Consider the following 20,013-nt stretch of genomic DNA (forward strand, 5'->3'; position numbering starts at 1 on the left):
AGGAAAAAAACTTTTATAATCTATTTTTTATATATATAATGTGAATTTTATGATCTTTGTGAATAACAGTTAACTATTAAAATCTAAAATCTATATTTTTTTTACTAGTGGGTGCAGGACACTATAGTTCATTTATGTAAGTGAGTAACAACCAGAGCTGTGCAGAAATGTGTTATTACATTTGCAGCTGTACATCTGCCATTAACACCATTTATTACACGGCTCTTTGGAATGCTTGATTCTGATTGGTCAGTTGAGACATTTGCAGGTTCGTTCTTTTCAAATAATCACCGCTCCAAAGTAATAACGCATAGCCGGTACTACTTGTATGTTTAAAAATCCCTCCGTGCCAACAAAGATTACCGTTTGGCGCCATCTTGTGACAAACACTGGACAACCACAATTAACAATGGAAAATTTCGACATTAATCTATTTAAATTGTCTTACTAACGTACATAGTTTGAATGTTAGTCACGTGGTACTATATAGTTTCGCGGAAGGATAAAAATGTTATTTTAAAACAAATATGCCAATAAAAGGTTTCAAATTCATATTCATGCCCAGTTTTTTTTTCCTTATGTGGCAAGTAGCCGTGTAATAAGCGGGATAATGTACAGGCAGCCGGTAGTTATCGCGAAATAAGCCCCTTCAGTGTGATACACTGTCACACTGTCGGGGCTTATTTCTGCGATAACTACCGGCTGCCTGTACATTATCCCTTACATAGTCAATGCCATCAGATAAATGTCAGTGGAATGTCTATTCAAATGTTTTCTAATCACATTCTGATGTCGACTGAGTTCTGACAGTTCTACAACACATAGATAAACATAAAGTTGTTGATAAACTGATGTGATCATTGATAAAGTATTAAGAATAAAACTACAGTTATCCCAAATGGTTTTGCATACCCCAAACACTTAATAACCTCCTGACAGGAAATGATAACAGGAAATGACAAAAGGAAAGTGTGGCAGCTGAACCCCCTTAAATACCAAGTTCAATCAGAGCAGCTCTCTATTTGAAAATCAGCAGTAGCCACGAAATGCCTGAAAATATTTATATAAATAGTCTCCCACGACATAACTCGGAATCAGCAGAGAAAGATCGATGTAAGTGCATTTCTTCCTCCCTTATATTATATTTTATGTAATCATAAACACATAATCTGTTTGAATTGTGCGTTTCAGTCATTTCTACATCAGATTAACAATTAAAAGTTTTGTATGCTCTCTGTTTACCTTTCTCTTCATATGTAACATTTTAATCTAACATTATTCACATTTCGAAACTGAGGTCATAAAGCTTTTTGCACTTCAGATGGTCTATTTTTTAAGAATATATTGCAATTGTGATCTCAGTGGACCCATGACATAACCCTCTGGAACCACGCATTAAAAAAACGACTGTTAACCTGCAATCTGCTTTAGAGAAGCATGACCTTAAACTGTGTAGATTTGTTTTGAAGGCTATTCATTTCTATAATAACAGTTTGTTTATTTTCAGATAAGAAGTGTGTCAGCAATAAGAGAAATGGTGTCTATACAGTTGTCATTCTCTCGGTTCTCCTCTTCCTGTCTCTCCTGGCTACTGCAGTGTTGGCTTATCTGTGTGAGTGCCCTAACCCTAACATTTAAATTGTCTTTGTATACAGTCAAACCAAAAATTATTCAGACACCAGATATAATTTTTTATATTTTTTACTAGTGGGTGCGGGACACTATAGTTCATTTATGTAAGTGAGGATAGTAAAATAAAGTAAACAGTGACCTATTATACCCAAAAATTCTTCATACAGTGGACTACCATTGAAATTGATTTAAAAAAAAAAATTTGGGACAAAAAAATTTGATTTGACACTTTGACCTGATCATGTTTTGTTACATACCTTTCTATGAAAATCTGATGTTATCAAGATGAATTTGTTCTGACACAGTTTCTTGTCACATTTTATTTGTGAATTAGTGAATAGACTGTGATAATGTGAGTAATTTTAAAACTGTCTGAATAAATTTTGGTTTGTCTGTAATTCATTGTAATTATGAAGTTGAATTTGTTCTGACACATTGTATCGGTTTTTCTCAATGCTTCACAGATTACACCAGTAAAACAAATCAGGTGATAGGATGTAATCCAGTGACAAACAACTCAAATATAGGTTTGTAAACCACTTTTTTGTTTTTCATTTTCAATATTTTATTTTTAATGAATTTATCATGGAAATTAATAGGTTAAATAACTGGTTGATTCTTTAAACATTTCTTCTAAAGACTATTACACAACCACAGAAGTCAACAAGCCATCACTTCCCTGTTCTTATGAAGGTATGCCATATTACAGCCTTTCAACATATTTGGCATGCACAAGGTTTTTTCTGTTTAATGATTTGTATATATCCATATTACATGTGTGTGTGTGTGTGTGTGTGTTTAAATTAAATTATTCATACTGCCATTCAATGAGAATTCATGCACATATAATTAAAATAAACCTTAATTAACACAGATCTTTCACTTTAGGTTTGCCAGAGAAGTGGGTTCAAGACAAGGGCAGATTCTATGTTTTCTCCAATGATACAAAGGACTGGAACAGCAGCAGGCAACGCTGTCAGGATCTGGGTGGAGACCTGGTCATCATCAACAGCAGTGAGGAGCAGGTGCATACTGAAAAATATAATATTATTATATTATAGTATTAAATTCTTTGTGGTTTTGTTAAAGCTACCATTAGGACCTGACTCCTATTTAGGCACAAAAATATCATAGAAAGCTATGGGGTTGGGTTTGTTGTAAAGGGTTAGTTCACCCAAAAATGAAAATTCTGTCATTAATTACTCACCCTCATATCATTCCAAACCTGTAAGACCTTCAGTCAAAGATATTTTTGATGAAATCCGAGAACTTTCTGACCCTAAATAGACAGCAACACAACTACCACGTTCAAGGCCCAGAAAGGTAGTAAGGACATCATTAAAATAGTCCATGTGACATCAATGGTTCAACCGTAATTTTATGAAGCTGAATTTTCTGAACACTACCTGTCTGGGCCTTGAATGTGGTAGTTGCGTTGCTGTCTATGCAGGGTCAGAAAGCTCTCGGATTTCATCAAAAATATCTTAATTTGTGTTCTGAAGATAAATGAAGGCCTTTCAGGTTTGGAACGACATGAGGGTGAGTAATTATGAACAGAATTGTACTTTTTGGATGAACTAATCCTTTAAAATAGAGGTTGCAAAGGTCTAAAAACTACGCAAACACTTTATTACCACCTTCAACACGTAGTTGCCCATTATACCAAACCTTGGGTTGCATTGTACATACTAAATGACTGAAGTCATATTTCTGTGTCGTCTTAGGAATTTCTTGCTCAACAAATAGTCACTTTTAATGCATTGGTGCTACACTGGATTGGTCTGACTGACCAGCAGTCTGAAGGTGTGTGGCTTTGGGTGGACAACACCCCCCTAAACCACAACATCTCGTAAGTGCCAATTTTTTTCAACATCTGATGTTCTTACTGTTTGGACCGTATGGATTTTTGGTATGGGTTACAGCCCTGACACTTGTTTTGTCCTGTCAGATGGTGGATCTTCCCTCCTGACGACAATGATATACATGATCCCATGGGTGAAGACTGTGCTGTAATAAATGGATATTTAAAAGGAGAAAAATGGGGAGATATTTCTTGCTTGAAAATGCAAAGAAGCATTTGTGAGATTCCCTGTTCTTGATCAGTACTACAGCACCTCTTAAAATAAAGGTTTCAAACGGGGGTACCATAAACCATTATTGGCTCCCTGAAGAACCTTTAGTTGCACCTTTCTTAAAAGAATCATTATTTAGTATGAAGAAAATGATAATATAATCATGTAAACAACCCTTTTACACTCTAAAGAACCTTTGTGGAGCGGAAAGTTCAATGGAAACTTCATGAATTCAGTATCACTGTTATATATAATAATATATTATATACAATAAAGTGTAGAATCTGTTTAGCTCTTTATAAATACTAGATTTACATTCTTTATAAGTATTGTTAGTAGCATCAGACACTTGTGCATGTCATATGACATGCTTTCTTAACATCAATGAAGATTATTTATGTCTCAGGGTTGTTGAGGAGGTGGATGCTGTTTTATTACCATAATCTACTCTTACGTCTTCTGCCCCCTGGTGGATTATTTATGCTCTTTAAAGAAACAGTACACCCCAAAAATAATAATAACAGTTTTTTCAAAATGTAGTCACCCTTAGGCCATCCAAGTTGTAGATGAGTTTGTTTCTTCATCGGAACAGATTTGAAGAAATGTACATAATTTGCTCACCAATAAATAAACTACAGTGAATGGGTGCCGTCAGAATGAGAGTCCAAACAGCTGATAAAAACATCACAATAATCCACAGGTAATCCGCATTATCCATCAATTATATCTTGTGAAGTTAAAAAATGCACGTTTAGAATAAACAAATTCACACTTAAGACGTTATTAACTTCTAAATGTTGCTGATAAAAGCTGATGTTTTTATCAGCTGTTTGGACTGTCATTTTGACGGCACCCAGTCACTGCAATACACCGTAATACTCAATTTCTCCAAATCAATTCTGATAAAGAAACAAACTCATCTACATCTGGGATAGCCTGAGGGTAAGAAAAAAATCTCAGCAAATTTTTATTTTTGGTTGAACTATTTCTTTAAGAAGTAGTACTTTTAACATTACTAATACGTTCAAGTGACATCTTTTTGCTAGAAAATTTTTGCTGATTTTGAGAAAGTAACAGCAAGAAGATATATTGTTTCTTCGATATTTAAAATGAGCATTTGCTGGACTAAAACATGCCACTTTTATATTTAATACATAATTTTATACAAAACAGAGTTGATGTAAGAAAAATAAATGAGGAAGATCAATATTTATTGTAATAATCATTGTATAGTATTTCATAATGTATTATGCCCACAACAATCCAAAAGATCATAAAAATCATGTCAGGTATGTATTTTTATAATAAAACATTATTATAAAAATGTCTTGATTGATTGATTTTATTTGTTATTTTTATTCCGACCCACACTAACAGGTACCAACAGAGGAAAATAAGTATGCAAACACATTGTGTAGGTAGTTTGTTTTCAAATGTTTTCATTACAATAAGGGCGTGTTCACACTTGGCGTCTCTTTTCAAACGGCCAGCGTCTGTTTTACATTATAATATTATGGAGTAAACCGTGTTTTCAGAAAAGTCCTGAGCGCTTTTTTAAACTCCACCGCCGGCGTCTTTTTCTGCAGCTCATAGCGTCTTTTCAAGTTGAAAAAAGTTAAACTTTTCTGAAGAAAACGCCCTACGTCAAGCGCTTTTTTGACAGCTGACCAATGACATGCGAGTAGCTAGACCTGTCGTTTCCATAACAACAAGAAAAAACCCTTTAAGACGCGGGGGGTTACCTGGAGAAGCATCTGCCGTTTTTACACCGTGTCTACACCGGACGCGAGCGGCGCGGCGTGACGCAACGCGTCAAAATCCAATAGAACCTATCATGCTCTCTACACTGGGCGGCGCGGTGCGGCACGGCAAATCCTTGACAGTAATTTGCTGCCGCATTCTATTTATGACGAGCTCACACAAAGTTTAAATGATTTGCTACGGTCGCTTTGTCGTGTCCAGTGTAGCTGTTGCGGTGCGGCAACTGTCGTGTCCGGTGTAGACACAGTAGACTTGGCAGACTTTACTTAAAAGACCCGCCCTCCTCACTGGACAGTTAAAAAGACCAATCAAACTAACGATGACATCAAGTATTACCCAATCAAAAGTAGGAAAGGAGGCATCTTCATAAAATGCGTGTGGGATGATTTGCATGAGACGCTGCTTTAAATAAAGGATAAAAATACGGGACAAAACTACCCTGGAAATCCAGAGGTCTCGCGAGAGCACAATTTGAATTGTCTCTGCAAGACACTCTGGCATCGAGCAATGATGCAGGTTACTGCAATACGTAAGCAATTTTGGGAACCAATCAAATCGGTGTATCTGATGTAGGCGGGACAGAGGCGAGCTAAGCTGATGATGACCGCACTGCTACGTCCGAATCATATAGTAAACTTTGAAAGATCGCTGTCGCTACAGATGAACAACAAGTTGTTTGAAACGGCTTTGGCCGCTACAATGAACGAGTTAGACTTGGCTTTTCATATAAAAGAGGAACAGAAAACCGAAAACTCGAATTGTTCCTTTGCAAGAAGGACGTTTTTGCCGACTGGATACGGCAAGAGTTTATTCTATCAGTTCACGAGTTCACGCTTACATATAATTAGCCGGAGAATAGTAGTGCATGTTTGGCGTGCTGTCCGATGAAGGGCTCCGAGCTCGGGAGTGGCCCGAACCCAGAGTACGTTACCCCCCAATAGGAGTAGTGAGAACTCGGAGTGATGAGATGGGGTGGTGGAGGGTTACTGATAAACCATCGAGTGAATTGAGGTGAGTCAGCTGTATTTAAACCTATGGCGCTGATTGACTTGTGATGTTTACGCTAAGCATCTGACGCGCTTCTCCCGAACTTTGTTAATGAAACATCATTTAGCTCTGCTGGTAGTTAAGCGTGTATTGTTGTGATTGGTCGTGGCGTTATCCAATTGCGTGCAGTTAGAGTTTCAAATGCATGCTTGGTGCCGCCCCTCGAGTTAGGCAGTTTTCATTGCTCGATGCCAGACCCTTAATCTTAATAGATTAGGGTCTGGATTTTTCCAGGCTAGGACAAAACCCGTCCCGTATCGATTCAAAACGAGACGCGCAATTTCATTCTCAAATACGGGACGATTCCGTATTTTAAGGGACGGGTGGCAACTCACGCATTTACTTCACAATGTTGCTTACTTGTCACCATACACAGTTATTTAGGTTCGTATTCAAAAAGGTGATTGGTGATGGTTGAGGTGTACATATACAATCATATACATATGCAGTCAAGCCCAAAATTATTCATACCCCTGTGAAATTCTGACTTAAAGTTACTTTTATTCAACCAGCAATTTTTTTTTTTATTAGAAATGACAGAGACGTCTCCCAGAAGATAATAAGACGATGTACAAGAGCTCCAGCTTTTTCAGGTTGGAGGGTCTCCTTGCCATCACCCTGATCTTTAGCTCCCTCCACAGATTCTCAATTGGATTTAAGTCAGGACTCTGGCTGGGTCACTGCAAAACATTAATGTTTTTGTCTGCTAACCATTTCTTCACCACTTTTGCTGTGTTTTGGGTCGCTGTCATGCTGAAATGTTCACTGGTGCCCAAGGCCAAGTTTCTCTGTAGACTGCCTGTTGTTGTTGTTGAGAATTTTGATGTATTGCTCCTTTTTCATGGTGCCGTTTACTGTGATTAGGTTCCCTGGTCCACCGGCTGAAAAACACCCCCATGTAAGAGGTTTTCCCGTAGAATTAGACTGCTTTCATACGGTTGCCACGGGTTGTTTTTCTTGTCCAATGTTTGAAGCGACGCCAATAATGTAATATTTAGCCCCTGGAATGCTAATTTTACCAGAGGAACCCCACCACAAAACGTGTATTTTACCCCCTGGAGTGCGTTTTTCTTTACCAGGGGACCCCCTTGAAACGTCCCTTGTGCTACTTTTGAGCTAGTTTTGAGTAGTAATTTAAAGGGTTTTGTTGTGAAAACCTGGCAACCCTGACCAATGTCATATCAGCGCAGTGAGAGAAATTAGTGTTGTCCTGCGGCCGCAGATGAAGTCGTTCAAAGCAAGGGCCTCCACATTTCCTACTGATTTCTTACATCTATAACCCTCCAAAATTTTAGTTGCTACAGTGGTTACTGTTCTCTAATTCTGAACACTGTGTTTCCCACAAAATAAAGTTTTTTTTTATTGAAATTCTCTGGTTATTTTATCAAACATGTCAATAAAACAGTCATTGGTATACATTGGTATACTACAGCTATTTTTCCTTCAAATTTGGGTGATGAAGATTAACAATATTTTCGGGGGGAAAAGTATTTGTAGATTGTTCTCTTTAATTTTGATCTCCACTGTACATTGTTTTTTAATGGCATGTCTGTCTAAAGGTCTTTGGTTGCTGCTGCCTTATTACCTTTACATCTACACTATTTGCATGAACTGTGAACAGCAATAAGCCCCCTCCTGTTCAGTGAGAGAGGAACGAAAAAAAGCCAACTTTCTTTCCATTGTAATAGATTGCATCAGTATTAAATTACAGTAAGATCAAAGTTAAATTAGAGCAACATTTCAGCAATTAGTTCAAACTTGAGCAAGAAGTATTGACCACAGATAAAAATGTATCGTTCATTGTTTGAGATGATGCCCCTAACAACTTACAGGAAATGACGACAGGAAATATCACCAGTAAAGTAGTTAAAACCCTCCTACCAGAATACTTCAGCAGATCCTCCATCATTTTCTTGCAAAAGATGTCTGCAGCTATTTATTCCAACACCATTCCAAGATCCATCTCAAGATCAGCACACAAAGATCAAAGTAAGTGCTATTTCACAGCTTCTTTTTTATTGTTTTATTAATTTTTGTGGTGATTTGTTGAACAGTTTCATTTCAGTTTTTAATGGTATTTAGGATTTATTCTTTTAGATACAAGTTGTTTCGTTGTTAAGAGAGAATCTATCAGTGTGGTGGTGTTTCTCTTGGTTCCCCTCTCCCTTTCTCTGCTGGCTAATGTGGTGTTGCCTTACCTGTGTGAGTATCTTCATGTTTTACATGTACACTTTATATTATTGAAACAAAACGTATATTTTTTTCTCACACGTTATATGATTTAACTTGAGGATCTGTCGTAATTTGTGTAAAATTGTTATAATTTTCACATAACATTTACACAATAATCTTGAAATGGTTTGTGTTTCTTCCACTGTTTGTTCAGATTATTTAGATTGCTAAAATATTATTTTCTTTAGACTAAAATAATATTTTTTTAATATTATAAGTCTTAAATAGCTTTGTAGTGGTAATGGTTTTCTGTAGTTTCCCACAAGCTAATTTTATGAACTTGCTGTCGTTAATTTAGTGTCTAAATTGGGTGTTTAAATAAATCTGAAATCATTTGTTTTCAAATGGGTCAAATTTTGAAAGTGACTCAACTTTCCATCTCTCATATATTTTTATACAATGAATATTATATACCAAATAGAAGTTCAAAATAGAATTCTTTCTAATTTGTATTACAGATTATAGCAATGGCCTAGACTGGTTAATAAGTTGTGAACCAGTAAGAAACTGTTCAGATCGAGGTAGACGAACTCCTCATCTTCTCCATTTACGTGCATGACAATACAGATAATAATACATGTTATTTCAAATTTATTTAGAATTTTGTTTATTTCTATGCTAGACGTGGCTCAAATCGAACAGTTCGTTCACATGGACATGGAAAACAGGTCCCAAGCAGATCACTGTCCCAAAAAAAGCAAGTCAATTTATTTTTCATGTCAGTTTAAAGAAGAGCACATACAGTTAAGTCCGAATTATACATACCCCAGGCAAATTCTCACTTAAAGTTACTTTTATTCAACCAGAAAGTTTTTCTTTGGATTAGAAATGACACAGACATCCACCGGCCTCCATGTTTGACAGTGGGGATGGTGTTCTTAGGGTTGAAGGCTTCTCCTTTTTTATGCCAAATGAAGAATGAAAATGGCTAAACAATTCAATTATTGTTTCATCTGACCATAAAACAGAAGACCAGAAGTCTTCTTTGTCCAGATGAGCATTTGCAAAGGCGAGCTTTTGTGTGCCTTATCTGGAGAACTGTTGTCCTCCTTGGTCTGCGTCCGTGGAACCCAGCGGTGTGCAGTGTCCGTTGGACTGTCTGCCAGCAGAGCCCAGATTCATCAGGATGGCCTTGGTGGTGATCCTTGGATTCTTTTTTTTTTTTAACCTCTCTCACTATCCTCCTGGCCAGCACAGGTGTCACTTTTGACTTTCGACCACGTCCTCTGAGATTTTTCACAGATGCGGAACGTCTTGTATTTTTTAATAATACTTTGTACTGTAGCCACTGGAACTTCAAAACATTTAGATATGGTCTTATAGCCCTTTCCAGACTTGTGAGCAGCCACAATGCGCAGCCGCAGGTCCTCAGTGAGCTCCTTTGTCTTAGCCATGACTGTCCACAAACCAACAGCAGAGAGCTTCTGTTTTTCACCTGTTGAGTTGATTAAAACAGCTGTTCCCAATGAATCAGGGTAATTAGGATGCTTTAGAACAGCTTGGACTATTTGGAATGGTATAGAACTTTGGATTTTCCCATAGACTGTGACAGTTTACAAAGGGTATGAATAATTTTGGACATACCACTTTTTGTTCAAATGTAAATAAAAGCTGAGAAATATTTTTTTCCACAATGATGCCTCTTGTACTTCGTCTTATTATCTTTTGGGAGAAGCCTGTGTCATTTCCAGTCAAAAAAAAAAAAAAAAAACTAGCTGGTTGAATAAGTAATTTTAAGTCAGAATTTGGCAGGGGTATGAATAATTTCAGGCTTGACTGTATGTGACCCTGGACCACAAAACCAGTCATAAGGGTACATTTTCTTAAATTGAGATTTATACATATGAATAAATAAGCTTTCCATTGATGTATGGTTTGTTAGGAAAGGACAACAATTGGTCGAGATACAACTATTTGAATAATATGGAATCTGAGGGTGCAAAAATAAAGAAATAATATATATACAGTGCCTTGCGAAATTATTCATACCCCTTCATTTTTTTTCACATTTTATGTTGCTGCCTTATGTTAAACTACTTTAAATGATTTTTTTCCCCACATCAATTTACACTCCCTACTCCATAATGGCAAAGCAAAAAAATAGGTTTTTAACATTTGTGCAAATTTATTAAAAATAAAACACTGAAATAAGTACATTGCATAAGTATTCATACCCTTAACTCAGTACATAGTTGAAGCACCTTCTTTAGTTTAACATAAGGCAGCAACATAACAAAATGTGAAAAGAATAATTTCGCAAGGCACTGTATATATAAATATTGAGAAAATCACCTTCACATTTGTCCAAATAAAGTTCTTAGCAATGCGTATTACCAATCAAAAATTAAGTTTTGATATGTATGGTAAAAAATGACAAAATATCTTCAAAGAACATGATCTTTAATTAATATCCTAATGATTTTTGCCATAAAAGAAAAATCAAACATTTTGACCCATACAATGTATTTTTGGCTATTGCTACAAATATACCCATGCTACTTAAGACTGGTTTTGTGGTGCAGGTTCACATATTAGAAACATAAGAAGCTAAGTCTCACTACTCATCTGATATACAACAGTTTTGTACACAGTCATCCTAAACAGAAATTTTCATGTAAGATTTCCCAGAGAAGTGGGTCCAGAAAAATGGCAGTTTCTATGTTTTCTCCACTGATACAAAGGACTGGAACAGCAGCAGACAACGCTGTCAGGATCTGGGTGGAGACCTGGTCATTATCAACAGCAGTGAGGAGCAGGTATAAGTAATCTGTTTGTTCAAAAAATTTCATTGAAGATTAAATACGTGCATAAAAAATTAAATAGATTCATCTCTATTTCATAGAGATATCTTGCGAATCAAATACGCTCCATTGGCGCACAAACATTATATTGGATTGGTCTGACTGATAGCCACACAGAAGGTGTATGGCTGTGGGTGGACGACACCAAGAATCATCTTAAGCAAGTATTCATTCAAATGTCTGCTGATATATTTTATATGATTTTTAACCTGTATGATTCTGTTATAGGGCTGGGCGATTAATCGAAAAATAATCGAAATCGACATTCAGAACCTATAATCGTTAAAATTTTTCCAGGAAGATTATTTCAATTACTTTCCCTTTAAAAAACACTAGCACTCCGTTCCGTTATTCCGCCGACATGTCGATGGAGAGCTTAAACAGTATTTATACAGTAAAAAGTATTTACAGGATATACAAGAGTAATTTTATTTAGAGGCGATACTGCTTATTTTCTACTTTTAATATGAAAAACATTGAAAATTATTTATTTTGTTTCCAATAGTGCAAGTTATTTATTTTCACTAATTTAGGAAAAATGTGACTTTTCGTTTTAAGCAATGCTTGCTTTAATTTCAGTTGTTCAACACTGATGTTCAATTAATAATCATAGATCGTAGATAGTGTGTTTCCTTCAATTATTTTAAAATCAAGTAATGCACCCTTCATCCAAAAATCTCTCGCTTGTAATATGTGAGCATATTTACTGTACAAAACTTGTCAGTGAACTATGAGGGCAAAAAAATAAATATTATATAAATATAATTAAATATAATTTTATTAATAAATAAAATAATCGTTCATTAATCGTAATCGGGTTAAAATGTTCAATTAATCGAGATTTTGATTCTAAGCCAAATTGCCCAGCCCTATTCTGTTATATGATTTTGAACCAATTTAGATAGGTGCCTATCTAAACTTCTCATCAATTATTAATCCGTTTATTATTTTTTATTTGTCAGTTTCTGGTCAAGGCCTCCTGATGATCACAAATCAGCTGACAATCCTTTGGGTGAAGACTGTGTTGTATTGAATGGACGGATGTCTGAGGCAATGTGGGGAGATGTTTTTTGCTTGAGGAAGGAGAGAAGCATTTGCGAGATTCCATGTTCTTAATAAATATGTACTTGATGTAACATTTCTATCGACCTTATTTTAACCATGAGAGCGAGCCAAGTTCACCCAAAAATGAAAATTCTGTCATTAATTACTCCACCCTCATGTTGTTCCAAACCCGTAAGACCTTCGTTTATCTTCATCCAAGAGCTTTCTGACCCTACATAAACAGCAATGCAACTACCACATTCAAGTCCCAGAAAGGTACACTCTTAAAAATAAAGGTGCTTCACGAAGCCATAGATAGAAGAACATTTTTTTGTCTAAATGGTTTCATAAAGAACCTTTAACATCTGAAGAACCTTTTAGTTTCACAGATTCTAAAAAGCTAAGAAAGAGATGGTTCTTTAAAGAACCTTCGACTGAATGGTTCTTCGTGGAACCAAAAATGGTTCTTCTTTGGCATCGCTGTGAAGAACCTTTTAAAGCACCTTTATTCAAGGACATTGTTAAAATAGCCCATGTGACATCAGTGGTTCAACCATGATTTTATGAAGCTACGAGAATACTTTTTTGTGCAAAGAAAGCAAAAATAACTACTTCATTAAACAAATTTTCTCTTCCATGGGTTGAAGGAATTGTGAAACTTTAAGGTCTATAGCTGGTATTTAAATAATTGTAAATATCCACTTGTAGACCTTTCACTGTTACAACGTCTTCATCCCTCGTGAGGCTTTAGAAACATTAACATATGATAGTATAAATGTTGTGACAATTGGACTTGGGTTTTGACAAGACACATAATAGGTAGGCTATGTTACAAATGTACAATACACAAAAAAACTGTCAATAGAACAACGTGTATAAAAAAATCTACCAGTATCATAACCAGTAATCTTTACAGGAAATGACATTTGGTTTGCTTTAGTGTGTCTCTGACAACCACAGATCAGAGCTCTTCGCCACTATCTACTGCACACTTCTCTGTTCGAAAATAATGGGCAAACATGACATGTCTGATCATATTTATGCCAACACCAGCCGGATGAAAAAGGATTCATTTGGAAGTAAGTGCTTGGTTCTTTTCTTCATTAATAATAATTAATTGCACATTTAGGTTTAAAAGGGTACAGCACATTCCTGACCCCCAGATGAGGTTAAAGATAAAGGTATGTTAAAACTTGGCCTGCTAAATGCTTGTATTGTTTGTATATACAGTTAATGTCAAAAGTTTACATACACCTTGCAGAATCTGCTAAATATGAAGAGGGATCATACAAAATGTGTTATTTTTTATTTATTACTGATCTGAATAAGATATTTGACATAAGATGTTTACATATAGTCCACAAGAGAAAATAATAGTTGAATTTATAAAAAAAAAATGACGTGTTCAATGATTTTTAATACAATGTTGTTACCTGAATAATTCACAGCTGTGTTTCTCGTTTAGTGATAGTTGTTCATGAGTCCCTTGTTTGTCCTGAACTGCTAGCTGTTCATCAGAAAAATCCTTCAGGTCCCACAAATTCTTTGGTTTTTCAGCGTTTTTGTGTATTCGAACCCTTTCCAACAATGACTGTATAGTTTTGAGATCCATCTTTTCACACCGAGGACAACTGAGGGACTCATATGCAACTATTCCTGAAGGTTCAAACGCTCACTGATGCTCCAGAAGGAAAAAACAATGCATTAAGAGCCAGGGTGTGAAAACTTTTGCAATTTGAAGATCAGGGTACACTTAACTTATTTTGTCTTCTTGAAAACATGTAAGTATCTTCTGTAGCTTCTGAAGGGCAATACTAAATTTAAAAAAAAAAATGATATTTGGGCGTTTTTTTAAAATATATAAACTCTTTGTTGGTGTAAAAGACATGATGCTTCATTCTAATGAATTCTAAAGTCATTTTTTATAGAGTTTTCTTAAGTACTGGTTTTAAATTTTATTTTGCAGTGAGGAAATCTGCCAAAGAGAAGCGATGTAGACATATCTGTGCCAAGGCTCTTGCTGTTCTCCTCATCCTGTCTCTGCTGGTTAATGGGATGCTGGCATACTTGTGTGAGTATCCTCGCATTTTACAGGATCACTAACAATCTGCATACAGAGGAATATTTACACTAGCTTTCACACATTTCAGTGTTCTGTCTTTTGCAGATTTCACTAAATACAAAAATGTGTTGTTGCATTGTGAGCCAGTAACAAACTGCTCCAATTCAGGTAAATCATTCATCTCTATCTGCTCAAATTTTATATGATAATTAACTAACAATATCTTTGTTTTTCTTAAACCCCATTTAGATTATCATCAAGAGAACCCAGGCTGCACATTTGATGAGGACTGGAACTCAATAAACTACTGCCCAGGTCAATCTATGTTTCGTTTTTTCAACATGCACGTTCAGTTTGAGCCTTGCTGTATGTCTGTTCTTGTGTTTTTATCAGTGAGTCATTCCAAAATATCGCAGAAACACATTTATGTATGTAAAAGTGCAGTTCAGCAGGCTTTCACCTTTTTTTTTTTTTTTTTTCCTATACATGTGTTTCTAGCTAAACCACAAGCCTGAAACACAGACACACAAGTGTGCTTCCTCTTGATAAACATAGAAAACTGTTTCTGTAGATTTGCCAGAGCAGTGGTATAAGGGCAATGGCAGATTTTACGTTTTCTCCAGTCACAACAAGACCTGGAGCTCCAGCAGAGAGTATTGTCAGACTCTGGGTGGACATCTGGTCATTGTCAACAACGCAGAAGAGAAGGTGTGTAACTTTGTGTTCTGCATGGTTTTAAAAGAGGAACAAATGTAAGAGAAGTGGGTCCAAGTGTGAAAACCCACGGTGTGTGTTCACAAATACAACACTGAGGTGAATAGTCACGTTATGCAGTGTTCTTATAATGAACATTTTCATTGGTAAATCTATACATAAATAAATATTTAATTTGAATATTATGAATGTGTGTTTGTGACACAGGATTTTCTTGCTCAGAGACTGTGTGTTACTGGTGAATCTAAACTCTACTGGGCTGGGAACAAAGATGGAAACTGGTCAAATCTGAATCCCAAAGACAACTGTGCTGTACTTAAAGGAAACGCAGAAGAAAACATTTCTTGCTTGAGAGAGGAGATGAGCATTTGTGAGATCCCATGTCTTCAATAGACCTACAGTTTTATTTTTACTGCACACTCATTTAAATATAGGAGGTTGGGATATTTAATATTCTTTCTTGTTTACTTATTTTCACATTTCTTTGTCATGTTTGATATGGGAACCTACTGAAATATCATATTATCGTACCTGTTAGGAACTATCAAGTCAAGTCAAGTCAAGATTATTTATACAGCGCTTTTTACAATACAAGTTGTGTCAAAGCAACCTTACAGTATTAAAATAATAACATAAAATGTCAATAATAATGCAAGAGTTCCATATTGCAACAAAGTCAAATTGGGGAGGACTCATCTGGTTCCCATGGCCTTGTGCCGGAGGCCGTTTAGGGTAGAACTATGAAGTTCTAATGACAATGTGCAACACACACATACATACATAAATGTGACCCTGGACCACAAAACCAGTCATAAGGTTAAATTTTACAAAACTAAGATGTATATATAATATGAAGGCTCAGTAAATAAGCTTTCTATTGATGTATGGTTTGTTAGGATAGGACAATATTTGGCCGAGATACATCTATTTGAAAATCTGGAATCTGAGGGTGCAAAAAAATCAAAATCCTGAGAAAATCACCTTTAAAGTTGTCCAAATTAGGTTCTTAACAATGCATATTACTAATCAAAAATTACATTTTGATACATTTACAGTAGGAATTTTACAAAAAATCTTCATGGAACATGATGTTTACTTAATTTCCTAATGATTTTTGGCATAAAAGAAAAATCAATAATTTTGACCCATGAAATGTATTTTTGGCTATTGCTACAAACATACCCCAGCGACTTAAGACTGGTTTTGTGGTCCAGGGTCACAAATGTAGTGTACAAAGTAGTTTTTATTTTTGTGTTAATGCATTTTGTAGATAAAAGATCTAGCAGAGGCATGAAAGTCATCAGCTATGGCATCTACAGTAAGCTAGAATGCATTTGGTCACTTTAACATGAATGAATGTCTTTGTAGCACCATTTGTGAACATTAATACATACATTTCTGGTCTTAAAATTACTTGTAATGTGTGAGTTCATTCATTGTGTTTATCTTACTTTATTGTATTTGACATCTCAATGGCTTTATCCTAAAGAATAAACATGTACTTTTTACATTTTTGTAGTCAAAACAAATGATTAAAAACATACCAACTTAAAAGGCATTTTAAGCATCACAACATGTTTGAAAACCTAACCAACACCACTAATAACTAGGTGACTGGAAATTTTGCATTTACCGTTATTTGGTTAATGTGGTTAAAATGAAGCCCCCAGAAAATGTGTCTTTCTTCATGAGTATTTTGTCACACGAAACCAGAGTGCTTCAGTTCTCTTCTATCAGTGCTATATAACAATCTCTCTTCAGAAAAAAAGATGGCTGAAAACAGGGCCGGAGTGGGACTCCTTTTCAGCCCTGGAGTTTCAAGCCTTAGACCGGCCCACTTTAGTTCACGACTGACTATATTAAAATGACGTCATTTCCAATTCAGTGCAAATACAGTAGCCTAATTGTTGCTTCACAGTGAAGATTTATTTGAACAGTTAACACAATGTAATGTTTAACAGTATCAGTATCTATTTTCTGTTAGAATTAGTGCTCATAAATATCCAAGCCTTGAAATGAAAAAATATCAAATAAATACAAATATATATTAAGCTATATGTATAAAATAAAGATTAAAATAAAATGTATTAAACTTTCTAATGACACTATCATGTCTTTTTCAAGTAAACAGCTGCTTTATAAGTTCAAATATTTTTCATAAATGAGAACATTAAAGGGTAAATCTCCAACACTATTCTTTTAAACATCACAATGTCCTTCTCTGCAATATCTGAATATATATTCTGTGCAAAATTGTTCACAGATATCCAGTCCTTAAACACAAATAAAGAATAGAACAAGTATTGCACTGTCCTACCTGCCCATTCTAGTGTGTTGGGCTCATGACTGGTGCTTGGTAACGTTACGGGGCCTGGCTCTTCACTGTTAGCAGCAAACTGGACTAGAGGCTGCTGCTGCTGAAGAGCAACCGTACAAGAAAAAGTTTGATACATAAACATGAACGATGATTTGCAGACATCGTTGTTTTGCACTGCTCCTAACTAGCTTGACGTTAACCAGGGGTGGACTGGGACAAAATTTCAGGCCGGGAAATCTCACACTTATCCAGGCCATCCCACACCAAAATTTGAAACCCTGGACAACAATATTTTTCATCATCACATAAAGAAAAGCTGAAATCAACTGGGTAAAATAATTATCTCTTGAACTTCCAATTTGCCTTTTAATCTCTTTAAATCTCTCTGTCTCTCATGTGTGTTTACTTTTTAAACTAATTTTCTTGTATCTGTCACTTTTGTCATAAACACATCTCCACCTTTACAACCACCTATACAGTACAGATCTAAGGTTGGTCTTTTTTAAAGAAGACAATCAGCAGATTATTGCAGAAATACTGAGACCTTTTTAAAGACATGTTTTTGTCAAGATTGTAAAAAGTTGTGATTTTGTAAAATGACACTTGACATTGCTGCTAAGGGGGAGGAGACAGCCACCAGGATGGTTCTTTAGCTTCTAAGATTTCAAAATTATATATAATTTATTATTAGTACTAAAACATTTGATAGAGAAAAGGGCAACAGAAAAAAAGAGGGCCACTACATTAGGACCATGTGTTATTTATTGTCGTAATGTTAAAATTAAAACAAAAATTAGCTACATCTTGAATATATCTTTATTTAAAAATCTTAAAACTAAACATGTTTTGCATTATCATGGGTCATGTTTGGCCCAAAGGAAAATTAACCATGATATTATTGAGCCTATGGTAAACATTGTAACCATGTTTTTTTTTTTTTTTTTTAGGATTGATTCCCATTAGTATAATCACAATTTTATACCATGGTGAAACTATAGTGTAGCAAAACCATTGTATAACTATAGTAAACATGTTTTGTAAAACCACAGTTAATTTTTAATAAGGGTAGCTCCCTAAACCTGTTTTAAAACGATATTTTTTATAGATTAACATTTGTTAGCAGTTCAATACTTAAGTAAACGAAGACAAAACTACAATAGTCTGTTCACAGATGTAACTGACCTGCACTTTAGGTCCTAAACAGGACAGATTTGTCTCTCTGCTCCACCTGGGCACTTCTACTTCAGTCTCGCGTCGTTTTGGCGGACGCGCGGATGCGCGGAGCGCGCGCGAGATGAAACGCGTGCCAGTTAAAACTAACCGATTTATGATTTATTAGAGTTTTATTATTGAATGGCTAATTCTGAAATAACCACTTTAGTACATTAGGCCGGCAACAAAAACAATAACAACAACAATATTAAATAATAATAATAAAAATTGGAGGGTAGCCGGCCAAAAATTCTCCCGATGGACAGTCCGCCCCTGGCGACTGCTGTGAGTGCAGGCAGCTAGGGACACCGGCCCTCGCGGCCAAAAAAACGGACCGGCCCACCGGGAATTCTCCCGGTCCTCCCGATTAGCCAATCCGGGCCTGGCTGAAAATGTTTATTTCAACTGTTTATCAGAACCCAAACTGACATCAGCAGATGAAGATAAAAGTAAGTGTGTGTTTCTTGAACTTACTGACTTTATTAGACGCACGTAGCATTAAAACTTTTTTTGATATTCTTTCCTTTCTCCTGCATTCATATTGTATATCAATATCTCTAATTTACTTTTGTTGATTATTTGTTATGCAGCCACATTAGAGCTCTGACTAAAATGGTTTACTTGTGCATTCTCTTTGAGCAGTTTTCAGTGCTTGCAAGTGACTTACAAAGAAAAAACACTACAATTAGAAGGGTTATACTGACCTATTAAGATTTTGCTTAAATCTACATTGTAAATATATATATTTGCTATTTTATAAAAATTTGTTTAGAGGTAAATCAATAAGTTACATTTGTTAACAATATTTCAAGTATAATTTCTGAGATTTGTTGTATTTTGAATCCATTTTTTTATTGTAAAAGGCAAAAAGTTGTTCATAATTTATGATTTTAAAGTTAAGCATTCATAAGTTTGAATATACATTGAACCAAGCACTATTATAACATCTTAGTTGATAATTCAGTAAGCTTTATTTTTGACAAAACATCCAATGTTTCAGTTGTGACTTCACATTTTCGGTATAGCATCACATTACAGAATTTTAACTTGCATACTAAAACATACTAAAATAAAATAAAAAATTGCATAACTGTACTAAAAAATATCTTCTCCTAATTT

At 35.4% G+C, this 20,013-nt stretch overlaps 1 protein-coding gene and 1 long non-coding RNA gene across 2 annotated transcripts; both read left to right on the plus strand.

Annotated features, from left to right (window-relative positions):
• Positions 1 to 832: 832 nt before the first annotated feature.
• On the plus strand, positions 833 to 4,968 carry LOC141320325 (C-type lectin domain family 17, member A-like). Its single transcript, XM_073833302.1, has 7 exons — positions 833 to 1,113; positions 1,508 to 1,612; positions 2,097 to 2,159; positions 2,272 to 2,325; positions 2,521 to 2,657; positions 3,357 to 3,481; positions 3,581 to 4,968. Exons 1-7 carry the CDS (start codon positions 1,047 to 1,049, stop codon positions 3,729 to 3,731), a joined length of 702 nt encoding a protein of 233 aa, XP_073689403.1. The 5' UTR covers positions 833 to 1,046; the 3' UTR covers positions 3,732 to 4,968.
• A 10,277-nt stretch (positions 4,969 to 15,245) lies between these two features.
• LOC141326517 (uncharacterized) lies at positions 15,246 to 15,735 on the plus strand. The gene is made up of 2 exons (XR_012353907.1): positions 15,246 to 15,359; positions 15,573 to 15,735. It is a non-coding gene; the product is annotated as an uncharacterized lncRNA (long non-coding RNA).
• Positions 15,736 to 20,013: the final 4,278 nt, after the last annotated feature.

This window comes from Garra rufa, chromosome 1 (genome assembly GCF_049309525.1).
Source record: "Garra rufa chromosome 1, GarRuf1.0, whole genome shotgun sequence".
In the NCBI taxonomy this organism is placed as follows: Eukaryota; Metazoa; Chordata; class Actinopteri; order Cypriniformes; family Cyprinidae; genus Garra; species Garra rufa.